The sequence below is a fragment of the Callorhinchus milii genome, unplaced genomic scaffold (genome assembly GCF_018977255.1).
Source record: "Callorhinchus milii isolate IMCB2004 unplaced genomic scaffold, IMCB_Cmil_1.0 Scaffold2, whole genome shotgun sequence".
In the NCBI taxonomy this organism is placed as follows: Eukaryota; Metazoa; Chordata; class Chondrichthyes; order Chimaeriformes; family Callorhinchidae; genus Callorhinchus; species Callorhinchus milii.
Window position 1 is genome coordinate 38,938,766 of NW_024704743.1, and position 15,258 is coordinate 38,954,023.

The 15,258-nt window shown below is 41.5% G+C and overlaps 1 protein-coding gene across 2 annotated transcripts in view; it reads right to left on the reverse strand.

Annotated features, from left to right (window-relative positions):
* The window catches only part of retreg1 (reticulophagy regulator 1), a 55,432-nt gene that overhangs the window by 17,980 nt on the left and 22,194 nt on the right, over nucleotides 1-15,258 (reverse strand). The window contains exon 1 of one of the 2 annotated variants that reach the window (XM_042331759.1): nucleotides 10,156-10,364. The exons of the other annotated variant lie outside the window; for it this stretch is intronic. Coding sequence (XP_042187693.1) covers nucleotides 10,156-10,190 — 35 coding nt within the window. The 5' untranslated portion in view covers nucleotides 10,191-10,364. Of the gene's footprint in view, nucleotides 1-10,155; nucleotides 10,365-15,258 lie in introns of those variants that run through there. 2 annotated transcript variants of the gene reach the window in all.

Here is a 15,258-nt window from a genome sequence, read left to right on the forward strand (position 1 = left end):
AGGCGCTGACGTGAGCCAATCAGGAGGGCCTCGGTTTTTCGCACGTTGAGCTGAAGAAAGTTGTCTCTCGTCCAGGACTCGATGTCGGACAGGCAGGCTGTCAGGACATCGGTGGTCGTGGAGTTGAGAGTAGAGGAGGAAAGGTAGAGTTGGGTATCATCCGCATACATGTGGAAGTTAACTCCATGTCTGCGGACATGGACTCCAACCTTCCACAATAATTAGAAGAGAGCAACACATCCAGATCCAACTGCAACTTCCAAGGTGCTCTATCCAAATCTGATCAATAGAGGGCATGAACATTCAAGCTTACATACAGTATCTCACTGTACTGAAAGAAATACTCTAAGCAAATGAACCAATTTGAAGTGTACAGTAGCAAGCCTGAAACTCATAAGCCACTTCCTCTTCCTAGTTCTTCCCCTCAAGCAACAAATCACCCCCTTTTTATTCAATAACATTCAAGAAAGCACCTTGCTTATCTTCACTTGGGTATGCACAGGATCATATTGTTGCACATCACAAGACACAAATCAGATTTAGATCAAAGCGCTGGAAGAGCAGCATCCTATAGCAAAGATGCACACGCCTACCTCAGTTAATAACAATAATAATCCTTGCGTTTAATATTGCGCATTATCACATCATCAAGTTGTCTCAGAGTTTTACAGGAATTACTATGAAGTGTAGTGACTGTATTTGTAGGTGAATGCAGCAGTCAATTTGCGCACAGCAGTGTCCCACAAAAAGCCATGAAGTGAGCAGTTTTATCTGGGGGATTGTTGGCCAGGACCTCTTTCTCTTTTGAAATGTCATGGAATCTTTAACATCCACCTGAACCGGCAGAGCCTTGATTTAACGCATCATCCAAAGGATAGCACCTCTGACAGTGCAACACACCAGCAGCGTCAGCCTCGACTGTGAACTCAAATCCCCAATGTGGGGCTTTAACCAATAACCGGAACTCACTTCTGACGAGTCTAGAAGACGGGAATGCTACGGAGCCAGGCTGACAGCTGTAATGAGATTTAATGAAAAGCTGATGTAACTGTCCAGTAAGCTGCAGTTCTGCATCGTTCCCAGTTTTGCTCCACACTCATTCACCTTCACAATCTCTGTGACTCTTACAAATCCAGACCAGAACATTTTGTTATATTCTGCAATGGAATACAAATAGGAAAACAATCTACAGCTGGCATTTAACTCATATTGTACTGAAGCTCTGTGAGGCTGACAATTTGATTTTCTGGACCCAACGGCTATTAACTGGACTCAAATTTGATCCGGTCATGCTTCACACTCTCAAAATAAACCCCCCTACTTTTAAACTGCATCGATTGGACAGTGGGTCCTGCCTTCATTCCTGGGTTTAAAGGTCGACTCATACCTCAGCTAGACAAACAGCTCACATTTAAAGCATGGATATAAATCTCAAATAACCATGTACATTAGTTATTAGCTCTCAGCAACCACCACACTCTGATATAAGAGCTTGACCTTTCTATATTGCATAAGATACTTTCACTCTTATGCCCACAAAATGCTTAGCTCCTGAGGATTGTATTACAAAGAGAAAGTGCGAACAATTTCCACCCTCCCAATTTTCTCCTCTCCTGAAGTGCTAACTCATGCTCCAATACAGTCCCATGGGTCCTGGCAACTTTCCAGTAACCCCTTCAAGTAGCCATTTTTTACAGAAAAGACCATTCAGTTCACTCAATCGAGATACAATCATGATTTTTCAACTCTTTTCAAACCCACCGTTGCTGAACGCTGACAATTTAATAATCCTTGTTATAGTGTCTACGACTTCAAAATGCCTCAAGGCAAGGTAATTGTGGCAATTACAATTTAGAGGCAAAAAAACAAGCATATTGTGCCCAGTAAGGTGCCATAAACAATCATGAAGTGAATTATAATTATCCTTGCATTTGATATGAATACCTTATGGTGTAATCAAGTCACCTCAAGGCGCTTCATAGAATATACTACAAAGTAATGTAACTGTGTATTTGTAGGCAAATGCAGCAGCTAATTTGTGAATAGCAATGAACAGAATATCCAAATTTGTATCTGGAGGATTGTTGGCCATGACACTGGGAGAAACTTTCTTTTTTTCGAATAGTGACATAGGATCATTAACATCCACCTAAACCGGCAGATGGGACCTGGCTTTATCCAGGGGTAGCGTCCTGGAGCGCTCGATAATGGCAGAGTCTGATCCCGAGCCAGTGGGCGAGGGAGTGGGGAGGTGACCTTAAGCACGATCAAAATGAAAGGTCTTTAGGTGGGATTTGAAATTGGGGAGGGGTGAAGCAAGGTAGAGGGATTGAGGGAGAGAGTTCCAGAGCGTAGTTGTGGAAGGCACGGTCACCGATGGTGGAGAGCTGGAGACAAGGGACAAACAGGAGGCTGGAGCCAGCCGAGCGAAGGCAGCGAGTGGTGGAGTGGGCGGTAAGCATTTCGGATAGGTAGGGAGGTGCGAGAGCATGAAGGGATTTGAAAACAAGTGGAAGGATCTTGAAATCAATCCGTTCGGTAATTGGGAGCCTCTGACCAGCATGGCGTTGGGAGTGTCAGCCTAAACTATGATCTTAAGACCTTGAGCAGGCTTGAACCCATAAACAGCTCACCCACAGAGAAGTTATATTGAATGAGCGATACTGACACCTGATAAATGGCAGCCAAGGCAGAAAATAAAAGCAAGTTTCCCAGTCTGACACTGAAAAATGGAAGGTGCCCTCAGGACAATGTAAGTAAACATACATCTAATCCTTTTTGAAGATTAAACACAAAGGAATAACTACTTATGTCAGCAAGGGTGCTTGAAAAAGCATCTTAACTATACTGTCTGGTAAATGATGTATTAGCTAATCTCAGTTGGTTGCAATGCTGCTGCGGGGGCAGAAGGTTGTGGGTTCAAGCCCGTATTTAACTTTAATTTTCAATACTGGAATGACGCATTCCAGAAGCTCTATACTTCAGTTGAAATCTTAAATCCAGTTTACCTATTCCTCAGGTTGAAGTTAAAGATCTCTCAGTCTATTTGAAAAAAGAAGGGTTTCTCTTGGCCACCAATACTCCAGATTACTGTTCTTTCATTTTGTGGTTGGTTTGGAGACGTTTGTTGGCACAAAATTACTGCATTGTTTCAATACAAAATGCTCTTACGTCTGCCTACAAAAACAGTCACTGCACAAGAGAGTAATTACCATGAAGCGCCTGAAGATGTTTCAACATAGTGTGTCATAAAAATGCAAGATGTTTTTCTTAGAGTGAAATCTCTGGTATTATTGCACTCTGTATTGTTAACTGAACTTCCTGAAACATATTCTCATAGGTCAGGTATACCTTTTGATATCTCAGGCACAATGCAGACTGCTAGATTATGTGAAATAGATGTGTAAGTGATGTTCAAAATGTATACACAACAGGAAAGTCAAAATTTATTACATGCCAATCAATAGAAATAATCTTAGTTACCAAAACACTGCATAACAATATCTGCGCAATAGCCTCAATGCAAAGTACAAAAGTTATCAATGTATCTTGTACTTTTCGATTGTTAATACAACTATTCTGAAAATGAAAACATGGAGAGGAAGCAATGGTTGTCATGATACCTCTCTATGCTAGTACAGTAGTGCCAGACCATCATACTTGCTACACTGACATCAACAACCAAGTTTAATAACAGTGATCTGTTTACACAACACGTTTCAACATATTATATCAGCTGCAGTACTTTGTCTTGAGAAATTTCAAAAAAACTGATAAACATTTTATTTGGAACAAGCCCAGTATTGCAGCTGTTCTGAATTCATTTTACTGTGAATTCAAGGCTGCAATACCAAGACTGCCAACTTCTACAGTAAACACAACACTTGGACAATCAGGAGGTACACAAATGGCAGGTGTGTGTGTGTGTGTGTTGGGGGAATAGAGGGAAGTAAAGAACATTGGTCTGAATGGCCTCCCCTTCAGATCTCGGGACATTTCATAAGGAAATATTAAAAAGGTATATTAAAATCATTAATAAGTGACAGGAAGCCAGAGCTAGCCAAGCAGAAGCCTCGGGTGGTGGAGTGGGTGGGGTGGGGTAAGCAAGTTGGATATGTAGGGAGGTGTGAGGGCATGAAAGGATTTGAAAACATGTGAGAGAATCTTGAAATCGATCTGTTCAGTAATTGGGAGCCAGTGGAGCCTGGCAAAGACTGGTGTGATGGGGTTACTGAGTTTTGTGTTGGTGAGTAATTGGGCGGCGGAGTTTTGGATTAATTAAATTTTGTGTATAGTGGAGCTGGGGAGACAACAACAACAACAAGATTACATTTGTATAGCACCTTTCACGTCAGGAGGACGTCCCAAGGCGCTGGACAGCGTACAGCATTTCAGACCCGCACTGGGGTCAGGGGATATACAGACCAGCGAGGAGGGCATCGGAATAGTCCAGCCGGGAAGTGACAAAGATGTGGACTAGGGTTCCTGCTGTGTTGGTTGTGAGGTACGGACAGAGGCGGGCAATGACCTGACTATGTATAGATCCCCTTGGAAATGGCACGTTCTTCCATGTTATAAGTACCAAAACAGCCTGTGCGCAAAGCTGTGAAATCAAAAACTGTGAATAAATAAGTGCACCATCTGCACCTCAGAATATTTGAGCAGACGGTTGTTGTTGTTTCAGGGGATATCACATTAGGTTAATATCCTCTGAGCTGTCAACTGTAAATCCCTGTGTAATGTTAACCGAGTTTGTCCTTTTCAACATCTCACAAGTTATTGCCTATACCTGAATCTCTGGAAAACCAGAGTTTGTGTTGCACCAAAACCTTGGCCACTCCACCCAAACCCAGCCACAGCATCAACATTTTACCATTTTATTAATAGTGATTCCTTGATAAGGAATTTGTGCAGGGACTCCTTCCAATAACTGGAAGTGCTGTCACACAGACCCAGTGGAACTCAGCTCCAAACCTAGATCACACCAGAGCAGAGATTCCACGTGTCATACTTCACCTTTGCGTATTGAGAAATCCCACTGGAAAGCACAGCACACCAGTGCCATCGTCTCTGACAATCAGTCTGAGAGACTATGCCGCTGTTGTAGAAAATACTGCGAATGATTTCAAATGTTTTGAAGTGAAAGCGTATCTCAGAAGCTGGTCTCTCGTTTCCTCTTGCGAATGATTGACACACGAAATACGTGGGAGGTCCTGCATGATGATATGAACTTGGGACCAGGCCAGCTCTTCTCCACAATCTTCTCTGGCTGCTCCCTCAGTCCCACCAGTTAAACCCAATCCAATTTGCCGTGGCCACTAATCATCTGCACCACAGTTGCTAAGAACAGGTGTTCATCATGTTACAGCTGGCAAAGCGACAGGACTATTTTCATTTAGACATGACTAAATGCCTCGTGCTCTTTGTATGATAAGTAAACCCGCCCAGAGATAAACGCAGTCAACTTGCCTCCCTTTCCCGGACCACATGACCCAACTATGTGTAGCCCTTCTTGGAAACATCACGTTCTTGCATGTAATAGATTCCAAAAGAGCCCTCGTGCAAAGCTGTGCAACATAAAACTATGCGAGTAAATAAGAGCTCAGAGAGGTGCATGACAAAACATACTCCAGACAACAAATCAGAGGAGTAGATGACTCAGAATTCTTATAGATAGCTAACCCAAGACTCATCCCTTCACAACAACATTTTCAGAAGAATATACTCTTCTGGCTTTCTGAAGATGGACAAGAAATAGAATACAGTCTGCTTCACCCATTACTGTAAATTGGGTAGCCTGTGTCATTATACACAAATGACTCGAAGTCGGGCCAGTTCATGATAGCTGCACCCAAATATGATGTTTTTTATCAAGGACACAAAGCTGTAGAGAGGTAATTCATCTAGAATACTTCATGCCAGAATAACTGAACATTTCCTTTGAGTGGGGAGGTAAACCCAGGTCCTATAAGCCTATAAAACAATGGGTCATTCATACCACTGCTGTTTCTGGGATTTGCTGCCCTCATTCACATGTTCATCATATCTAGACTCGACTACCCCAAATCCCTGCTTGTTGGCCTTCCAAACCTTAGCTCCACGAGCTGCAGACCATCCAGAACTCTGCAGCTCGTGTCTTCGTCCACACCAGATTCCGTGACTCTATCACCCCCACCCTTGTCGGCTCCACTGGCTCCCTCAGAGGATAGAGTTCAAAATCCTTGTCCTTGAGTTCAAGGCTCTCCACGGCCTTGCCCCCTTCCTACTTCGGTGACCTACTAACCCCATATCAACCATGTCCGTTTTCTCTGCTCAGCGTGCTCCGACCTGCTCCACGTCCCCCGCCTGGCCCACACCACCATCCTCTCTGCCTCCACTCTTTGGAACTCCATCCCACATTTTCTTCTTTGCCTCCTTCAAGGCCCTCCACCCTCCCTGATCCCAACGCCCACTGCTTGGGTCCAAATCCCTGACTGTCCAGCGGCTTGGGACGTTCTCCCGATGTGAAAGGTGCTATACAATTGTAATTCTGTATAGTATTTGAGCATGAACCAACAGTCGCTACATTTCAAAGAAACTTATTGTGTGAAATGTGAGATATTGCAATGTGATAACGCACAAAATCAATTTGCTTATATAATGGTATACTATTTATTAAATGTGCTCAATATCTGAAAGTCTTAAGTAACTAATCATAACATTTGACGTTGACAATTGAATTGTTTGGTAGATTATCCAACAGATGATTGGGAAGTCTTAATGGCCATAAGTGGAGGGTGACAAAGGATTTCCAGACAATACAAATATATAATCTTCCAATATACACATTCAAAAATAATAATATATTTGCAATTAGTATAGCACCTTATCACATCGTTGAGACTTCTCAAAGCACTTCACAGGATATACTGTAAAGTGAATTAACTGTTTTTTGTGGGCGAATAAGAATATTTCTGGTCTCAGGAGCATCTGGAGAGATAAAAACAAATTCCTGACACTTGGAAGAACTGCTGAACTCATTAATAAGGGCCATCTAGAGATTGGCATGCTTTGTATTACAGTTCACTCTGTTCTATGCTATTTGTTTTCAATTAAACAGGTCTTACCAATGGGGTGTCTCAGCAGATGTTTAACGGCTTGGAATAGGCTACTAGTCTACAATCTCTTGCAGCAGTAGTGTATTTCAAGTTCACAGAGTATGTTGCAGCATCCAATACCTACACAACTAGATGTGTGATTCCTTAAGTTTCCAAGGGTGCTGACACTTGTTAATATCCAGATACTTCATGGTTGCCAATCATACAGGATAAAAAGCCAGTTTTTCTCATTGAAAAATAGGGTAGTTATTCTGGAAGGAATGAACTGAAGGATGTTCTTCATCTGAAACTCTTGTGATCTTGTTGTTATGCTAAATAGGAACTTGAAATTTATCGATCGTAGATTGTCAATACCAGAATATCTAAATAATGTGACGTTCTCAAAGATAAATTCTTCAAATTCAATAGACCTATTCTTTCTATGGTGTACATGAGCAAAATATATTCTACTGAGGGGATGAATACTTTCAAAGTCCACTGAAGTACTGAAAGTAATGCCACCAGATAAAAAGGCAGTCATCATTATGAAGGGTTATGCAAAATATTTAAATAATTTACACAGTTCAGTGGTTAGAGCACTCGCCTTGCAAGTGAGACCTGTGTTCGATTCCCGGCAGGGCAAAACCTTAGGCAAGTTTCCTTACTCCACACGCCTAATAATAATCCCTCAAGAAAAAAAATAAAATAATAAAATTGGTCAATTCAATCCACAACTGCTTGTGGGACACTGCTGTGCTCAATTGGCTGCCGCATTTCGCCCACAAATATACAGTCAATTCACTTTACAGTATATTCTGTGAAGCGCTTTGAGACATCTAGAAGACTATATCAAGTGCAAGGATTATTATTATTTTTAAAACCTGATAAACTACACTAAATGTTTGATGGTTCCACTACAGTTAATGTAAAGTAACACTGACACTATCAGGTCACGTGTACAGTGACAAAGCAGAACAGCAGAATTGCTAAGCAGGAAAGGGGGAGTCCATTACGTTTGTAATCTTGCTTTAAAAATCCATAACTCAAGGAAAAATAATGTCACTGACTGTCCCCAGGAGCCATCTTCTGTATGCATTTATCAGTATATTGTGTGCAGAATTCTAATGTCCTATTTGTGCTAGACTTTGGGGTTAGGTGGGGAAGGTGCTGAAAACAGAGTGATTTTAGGATTTGTGGTTTGCAACCAGAAGCTACTTGCTGAAATCACTGCAAGCAATGGCTAATAAATCGCTTAACATTGGTACACGACAAACAAAGTGGGTGAGAATCAATTTGACTTCAACTCAAAAAGTGACCTTTAAAGGTTCTTGGTTAGTCCATTGTCACAATCATTGGTGTTTAGCAGACATTAATGAAGCTCTGTGCAGAATACTGTACGAATATGGAATGAGAGATAGACAGCTCAGACTTGGTTATAAATTTCCAACTCAAAGAAATGAAAGAATTCAAAATGTTTGAAAAGCTACAAATGGCGACGAGACACCAACAATGCACACAATCTCTTCCTTATACAGTCTTTCCCCCTCCACCTCCACTGCTGTGCGGTCCTGTAGCTCAGTGGTTAGAGCACTCGCCTTGCAAGCGAGAGACCTGGGTTTGATTCCTGGCAGGGCGAAATGTTGCCAAGTTTCTTTACTCCATACCTTTGCTTGCCTAGCAGTAAGTTGTTACCTGGTTCTTAGTCGATTGGCGGATTGCTTTTCCGGGGGTAATAATTCCTTCATAAAAAAATAAATTGGTCACTCAATCCACAATTGTTTGTGGGACACTGCTGTGCACAATTGGCTGCCACATTTCGCCCACAAAATACAGTATATTCTGTGAAGCGCTTTGAGCTTGACTTGATAAGGCGCTATGTCAAATGCAAGGATTATTATTACGTTATGAAACAAAAGGAGAAACACAAACATTTTCTGTGTCCCTCCTTTTATTTTGTAAAATTAAAATCCTTTATTAGTCACCAGAAGCCAAATAGAAACCTTCTAAATTGGCTCCCGCAGAATTGGAGTGAAACAGCTGTCCCGCAACCTCAAGACCTGACAAGAGAGGCTTTCTAGCAGGCTGTTCACAACCAAAACACTCCACTCAGCCTCTTACTACTGCTTGGGATTTTCAACAAGTCGCCCAGTAAACCTTTCCTTTCATTTGCTTTTTTAAATAAGGGCTGATTTGACTTCAAGGTAAGGTATTGTTGGCTTCTACAATTTCCTGACATAACCCAGGTACTCGATGGGACCAAGCGGACTTCTGAACAATCAATCAACAGTAAACAGTGCCTGGCAGGTCAAGGAGAGCTTCATTCAACTCTCAGGTCATGATGTTCTTAGCACAGGAAAGCATTGTTAGGGATAAACAGAGGCATGGCATGTACTTATGCTGCCTGAAACATGTGCAAGAAGCCTTACTGTGTGTATTATATATATTTTTTTAACTTGCTACAGGCTTGCTCACAATTACAGAATATTTCTGCTTTTGGTAAAATCTACCACCAATCTCACCTAGTCCCCAATTAGTCTCTTAAAATGTCTTCAAAATTATCTTTTTACAAGCGAAACAAATGGCGATCCACAGCTTGACAATTCTTGACAAACACACTTTTCTCCCGTGAACAACTGTTACACATCCATACAAATACTTTGCAAATTATAGAGACTTTATATTCCGGTGATGTACTGATTGACAAAACATTTTATTATAATCTACGCTTTTCTCTCACTTTGCTGGCTAATAAATCCAGGCAAGTGAGGACCAGAAGGATAAAGGAAGAAAACAGAATGTCTGTTCAATAATCCAAGGGATAAGGTAGAATGAATTGAAAGCAAGGAACAATATAGTTAATGTACTGCCTTCACTAACATTTATATAAATAAGGAAGAGACAGGCATGTTTAAAACATACAAATTCGCTTATCCCTAAGATATAACGTCAGTAGCGTTGCACAATAAGTATAAATGTCACTTAGTGCAGAACCAAACTCTGCACTTACAGCAGCACATTAGTTGATTATTAATGTAATCACTGCTGCAGTCAAACACTAAACACATGCCAAAATAATTACCTTACTGCTGATCTAAAGTCATCACTGTCAGCCATTTAGAAAGTTCTTATAAACTCTGGTCTGTGGCAACAACTGCACACAATATTTAAGAAGCTATAAGCCAGAATCAAGCTTTTTTTCTTCGTCGGGGTGTCTTTAGGAAGGACAAGCAATGTTTCCTCTGACTCGAACGAGCGTGATATGAATGTGAATGACTCTGTGTCTAGTTATCCCTTCGGCTGGCTGTTTCTAAAAATACCAAAAAGGTCACAATGCATTCCAAGAACTGCCAAGCTCGACTGCGCTAGAATACAGACGCGTTTTTATTTCAGAATATGGAGTAATGCCTTGTAAATTTCTCACTGATCAGCAAACATTTATGAAAATGTACTGCAGTTCCCATCCTCGTCTATGGGTGGACAAACAGGTCCGTGAACAGGTCTGACATACATTACCTGGGAAATATGATCTGTATATTTGCGAACAGGATCTTACAACTGTCACAAAGTGCCAGCTCAAGTCCAGGAAAAACATTTTCGGTGGGGAGGGGGGGGGGAGGAGGAGGAGTGAGAAGGGAGAAAGAATCGCTTTTCTTTTCACTTCCATGCCATGTGTGAACTACGTCTATGACTATGTCCATACAGTAACCAAAGTGTATCATGGCGGCATGGGAACTCCACTGTGATGCGATCTTCTTCTGTAGCATTCTGTAGCAGTGTTCGTGGGCATTGGAGTAATGCGCATCTGGTAACCTGCAAGTCACTAATTGCAGTCTTGCATGCCATACAATGCATATTGATGGCATACCAGGCAAAGAAATAGGCAAGAAAAGAGCTCAGTTCACCACACTTAAGAATTTCCAAACAAGACTTCTAAATTAAGACCGAGTTTAAGAATGTACCAACATGCTACACAATTTTAAATGTCATAATGGTTTTAAAGACCATGACAATTTTGAGTGGATGGCGATTGGTGTTGGCTACTATGCATCTCCCTCCCCACAAAGGTCATATAATCTGCTGGCAATTACTCTCTTGGCTGACAGACAAATTGTGATCACCCAATCAAGAGACTGGAGAACCAGCAATGTGGGACCATATCTCAGCCGAGCACAAGTCTGAGTCTTCAGGAAACGTTGAAACCATCATTGATTTCATGTTATCATCATAATTCTTGAATTTGATATAATACCTTATTACGTCATTGAGACATCTCAAAGCTCTTCACAGAATATATATATATATATAAACACACTGTAAAGTGTAAACTGTACACAAACACAACAGCTAATTGCGAGGAGCAGTGTGCCACAAACAGTCGTGGATTGAGTGACCAAATTATTATTATTTTTAAAGGGATTATTACCCCCAGAAAGCAATCTGCCAATCGACTAACTATCAGGTTCCTACTTACCACTCGGTAAACAAAGGAGTAAGGAAACTTGCCTAAGATTTCACCCGCCCGGGAATTGAACTCGGGTCCTCACTTGGGAGGTGTGTGCTCTGTGGCGTGCTGTTAGCAGCATCCCCGTGAATTGGAACACACATCTGCAAGAGTCACTCATTGTAGTTGAAAAAAATGCAATATTCTCAACAAGCCGTCAGAGTTAACTCACCGCAGACATTATTCCTATATGAAATATTTATGGTACTGAAAGCAGAAGAAGAGGCAACTGCGGCCTCCAACAGTTGTTTTAAAGCCAATTAGTAAGCCTGAGAAAAGATCTGGAAAGGACTTTCTTGTACCATACTGGCATTTGCTGTCTCAAAAATGTCCTGTTATATTTACAAATAGACAGTTAACAACAACATTCATTTATATAGTGCCTTCCACGCCGTGCGGCGTCTCAGAGCGCTTAACAATGGCGGAGCCCGAGGCAGAGCCAGGGGGGAGGGGGAAGGTGACCATAGCCACGGTTGAAGTGGAAGGTCTTCAGGCCCGACCTAAAAATGGAGAAGGAGGGGGCGAGGCTAAGGGTTTGAGGGAGGGAGTTCCAAAGTTTCGGGATGTAATGGCTGATGGTGGAGCGGAGGATTTGGGGGACACGCAGGAGGGGGGACACAGTAGAGCGGAGGCAGAGGGTACTGTCGTGGTGAGATAGTAGGTGAGAGAGATGGGGGTGCCAAGAAATGGAGGGATTTAAACATTAGAGTGAGGATTTTCCTTAGCCTCCATATTAAGTGGGCATTGCAGTGCGTACTGGTAATAAAGTTATTAAAATGTTTTTTTATTTATAGCCAGAATCAGATCAGTGGATAGAAATAAAAATCCATTGGCACCAATTATAACAGCTGCCACTGGTACCAGTGGCATTTTGTTCCACATAAAAGCACCTCGCAGTAACATTGCTATAGTGCCAGCATTTGTCACGAACAAACACAACAAATTCTTTCCAAACTCCAGTGACAGTCCATAAACAATGAACCCAAACCGCACCACCGGGAGAAATGCTGAGCTTAGGAAGTGGAAACTATAGTTTTGCAATAACCTACATTTAAGAGTATAAAAACACCATTCCAGGCTCAATGGGTCAATTCACCTCCTCCTACCCTGTGATTGATATCTTTCACATGGATTTATAAAAGGCATCTGACCGAGCGGTTCAAGTCAAGTGGAGCAACTGAATATTTTATAGCCAAACGGTAGCCAATTTCCACACAACAGTAAATATGTGATGATATGCAAATGTCATAGTGCATCATGTTGCATCGATGAGTATGTGCCTTTTGGGAACTTGTTTACTGTGTTCCATTTATGTACATAGACAGATATAGTTAACCAACTAAGTGCAACTTTAATAGTCATTTGTCCTTGAGCTCACAATAATGATGATTTGTGTGTCAGCCTGGTCCAGTAGTAGCAGTCTCGCCTCTGAGTCAGAAGGTTGTGGGTTCATATCCCATCTTGGTACTTGAATTCACATAGTACAAGCTGACACTCCAATGCAGTGCTGGGAGTGGCGGGGTGTTGAATTGTCAGAGGTGCAATCCTTCAGCTGAGATGTTAAACCGAGGTCCCATCTGCCTATTCAGCTGGACGTTAAAGATTCCAGGGCACTATTCGAAAAGTGAAGGGAGTTTCTCCCAGTGTCTCGTGTCCTGGCCACAATCCACTGAATACAAATTGGTCACTCACTCTATGGCTGTTTGTGAGACATCGTTGTGCGCAATTGTACTGCTATATTTGCCTACAAATACGCAGTCACACCACTTCACAGTAATTCCTGTGAAGCGCTTTGAGATGACCTCTGAGTTACCAAATGCAAGGATTATTATCATTATGATTTAAACATCACTTCAATAACTACTGTACTGATGCGGTATGTTGCTGTACTGCTTTGCTCCAATTATCTCTTTGATGTTATACCTACAACATCACAGATTCAAATTTTATCAGGTATGCAGATACAACAACAAGTTACATTTGTATAGCCATTTCATGTTGGGAGGCCATCCTAAGAGGTTGGACACTTTAATATGCGTAACCTCATTTGTAGTTGTCAGGCAACCTGTAATCGGTTTTATTGGTGGTTACACATAGCTAACTAAGCACCTGTAACTCCCTCTGTACACATGCACTTACACAGAATGAACACTTGCAAAGCAGACCTCCAGGGGTTAACAATATAGCACACATGGAATTTCATTCAAAACAATTCTGATAAAAATCTCATAAACTTTGACAAACATTTTGTTGTATTTTGTTTTGAACCCGAGTTCTTCCAAATTATGGGGATCTCTGCTTTGGAAGCTGCAGTTCTTACCCAGCCTCATCGCCCTCATTGCCGAGGAGCAGATGACCAGGGTGGGGTTGAGGTTTCCTTCAACTCTTTTGGTAATAAATGGCTCACTTTGTGAATCAACCATTCGTTAAGCCCACTTGTTGCTACAACAGAGCTGAGCAACGATCTCATCTCTGTGGCACCTTCTGGGACCAAAGCTTAAAACGTTTCCATGGCTGTAAATTTAAACAGTAAAAAGGAATTACGCTAAACTGCTTTAGAATATTCTCAGAAATTGCTTGCCTTTCAAAAATCTGTTTATTGTATCTCATCATTCTGCAGTAATGGCTTCCAGCTACATGCTATCTTCATATCAAATACAACAAGCGTAATGCAAAGCCCAGTGAGTCTCACAAAAAACAGACTCACTAAACTGTAGCAATCTTCATCTCCAGGAGGAAAAGACTAGATTTAAGGTAATCTTTCAGTGCATATATAATTTTAAAGGAAACATATTAGAAATTTAAGTGAACATGTTATCCTAAAGAAAAAGTATTGGAAATCCTGACCTTTCTCTGTATTTTAATGGCATCAATAGTAGTGTCAATGATTACAGTCCTGTGGCATGATCTTTCTTTTCTCTCTACAATCAGCAATCTAAACTCTCAAGACCTGGTTGAGTTATTGTCTGCAAACAAAATCATATACTAATGGGCCTCTGTTGGTTACAATCCATTTTCCTTCTCAGCAATACTAGCGCCGTATCTTATTGTTTCGCAGCCTATCCAGGGTTGGAGACAGGTTGTATGTATCCCAGAGAATTGCAAAGAGAATATGTGGTTTTTGAATGTTGAGTTTATATCTGGAACAATGAGCCAAATCTTCCGATTTGGATTCTTTTCGCACATCATCGACGTGCAGATATGCAGAGTACAGGTAACCAGGAAGTACCGCACCTGATTATACTGCAGTCTACAATTCAAATGAGGCATTCTTAATGAGAACTGTGCATCTGAACAATTCTCTGATTGTGGAGTTCACATTCCTGTCCTGTAGGGACCTGCTTCTCCTCAGTGCAGGGAACATTGTTGCTTTGAGATATCTTGACAATGTGATAAGGCGATGTATCAAATGCAAGGATTAGTATCTCCTGGCAGAAAATGAAGAACTAATTTTACACCCAAGTACCTCAATTTGCACAGTCGTTTCGATAATGCCGTTCAAGGCTGCAGCAAAAACAGGACACATCCACATTACAACCTGCCTTAGGGGAAACTAAAGAGCTGCTTCCACGTAGCACAACACAATAGAAACAGCACCAGGTTACAGAAAAAGCACACAATATAAATAATTCCCCGCATCTTTCAACACTGATAAGCAACTTCTGTGGTCTAAAAAAGGGA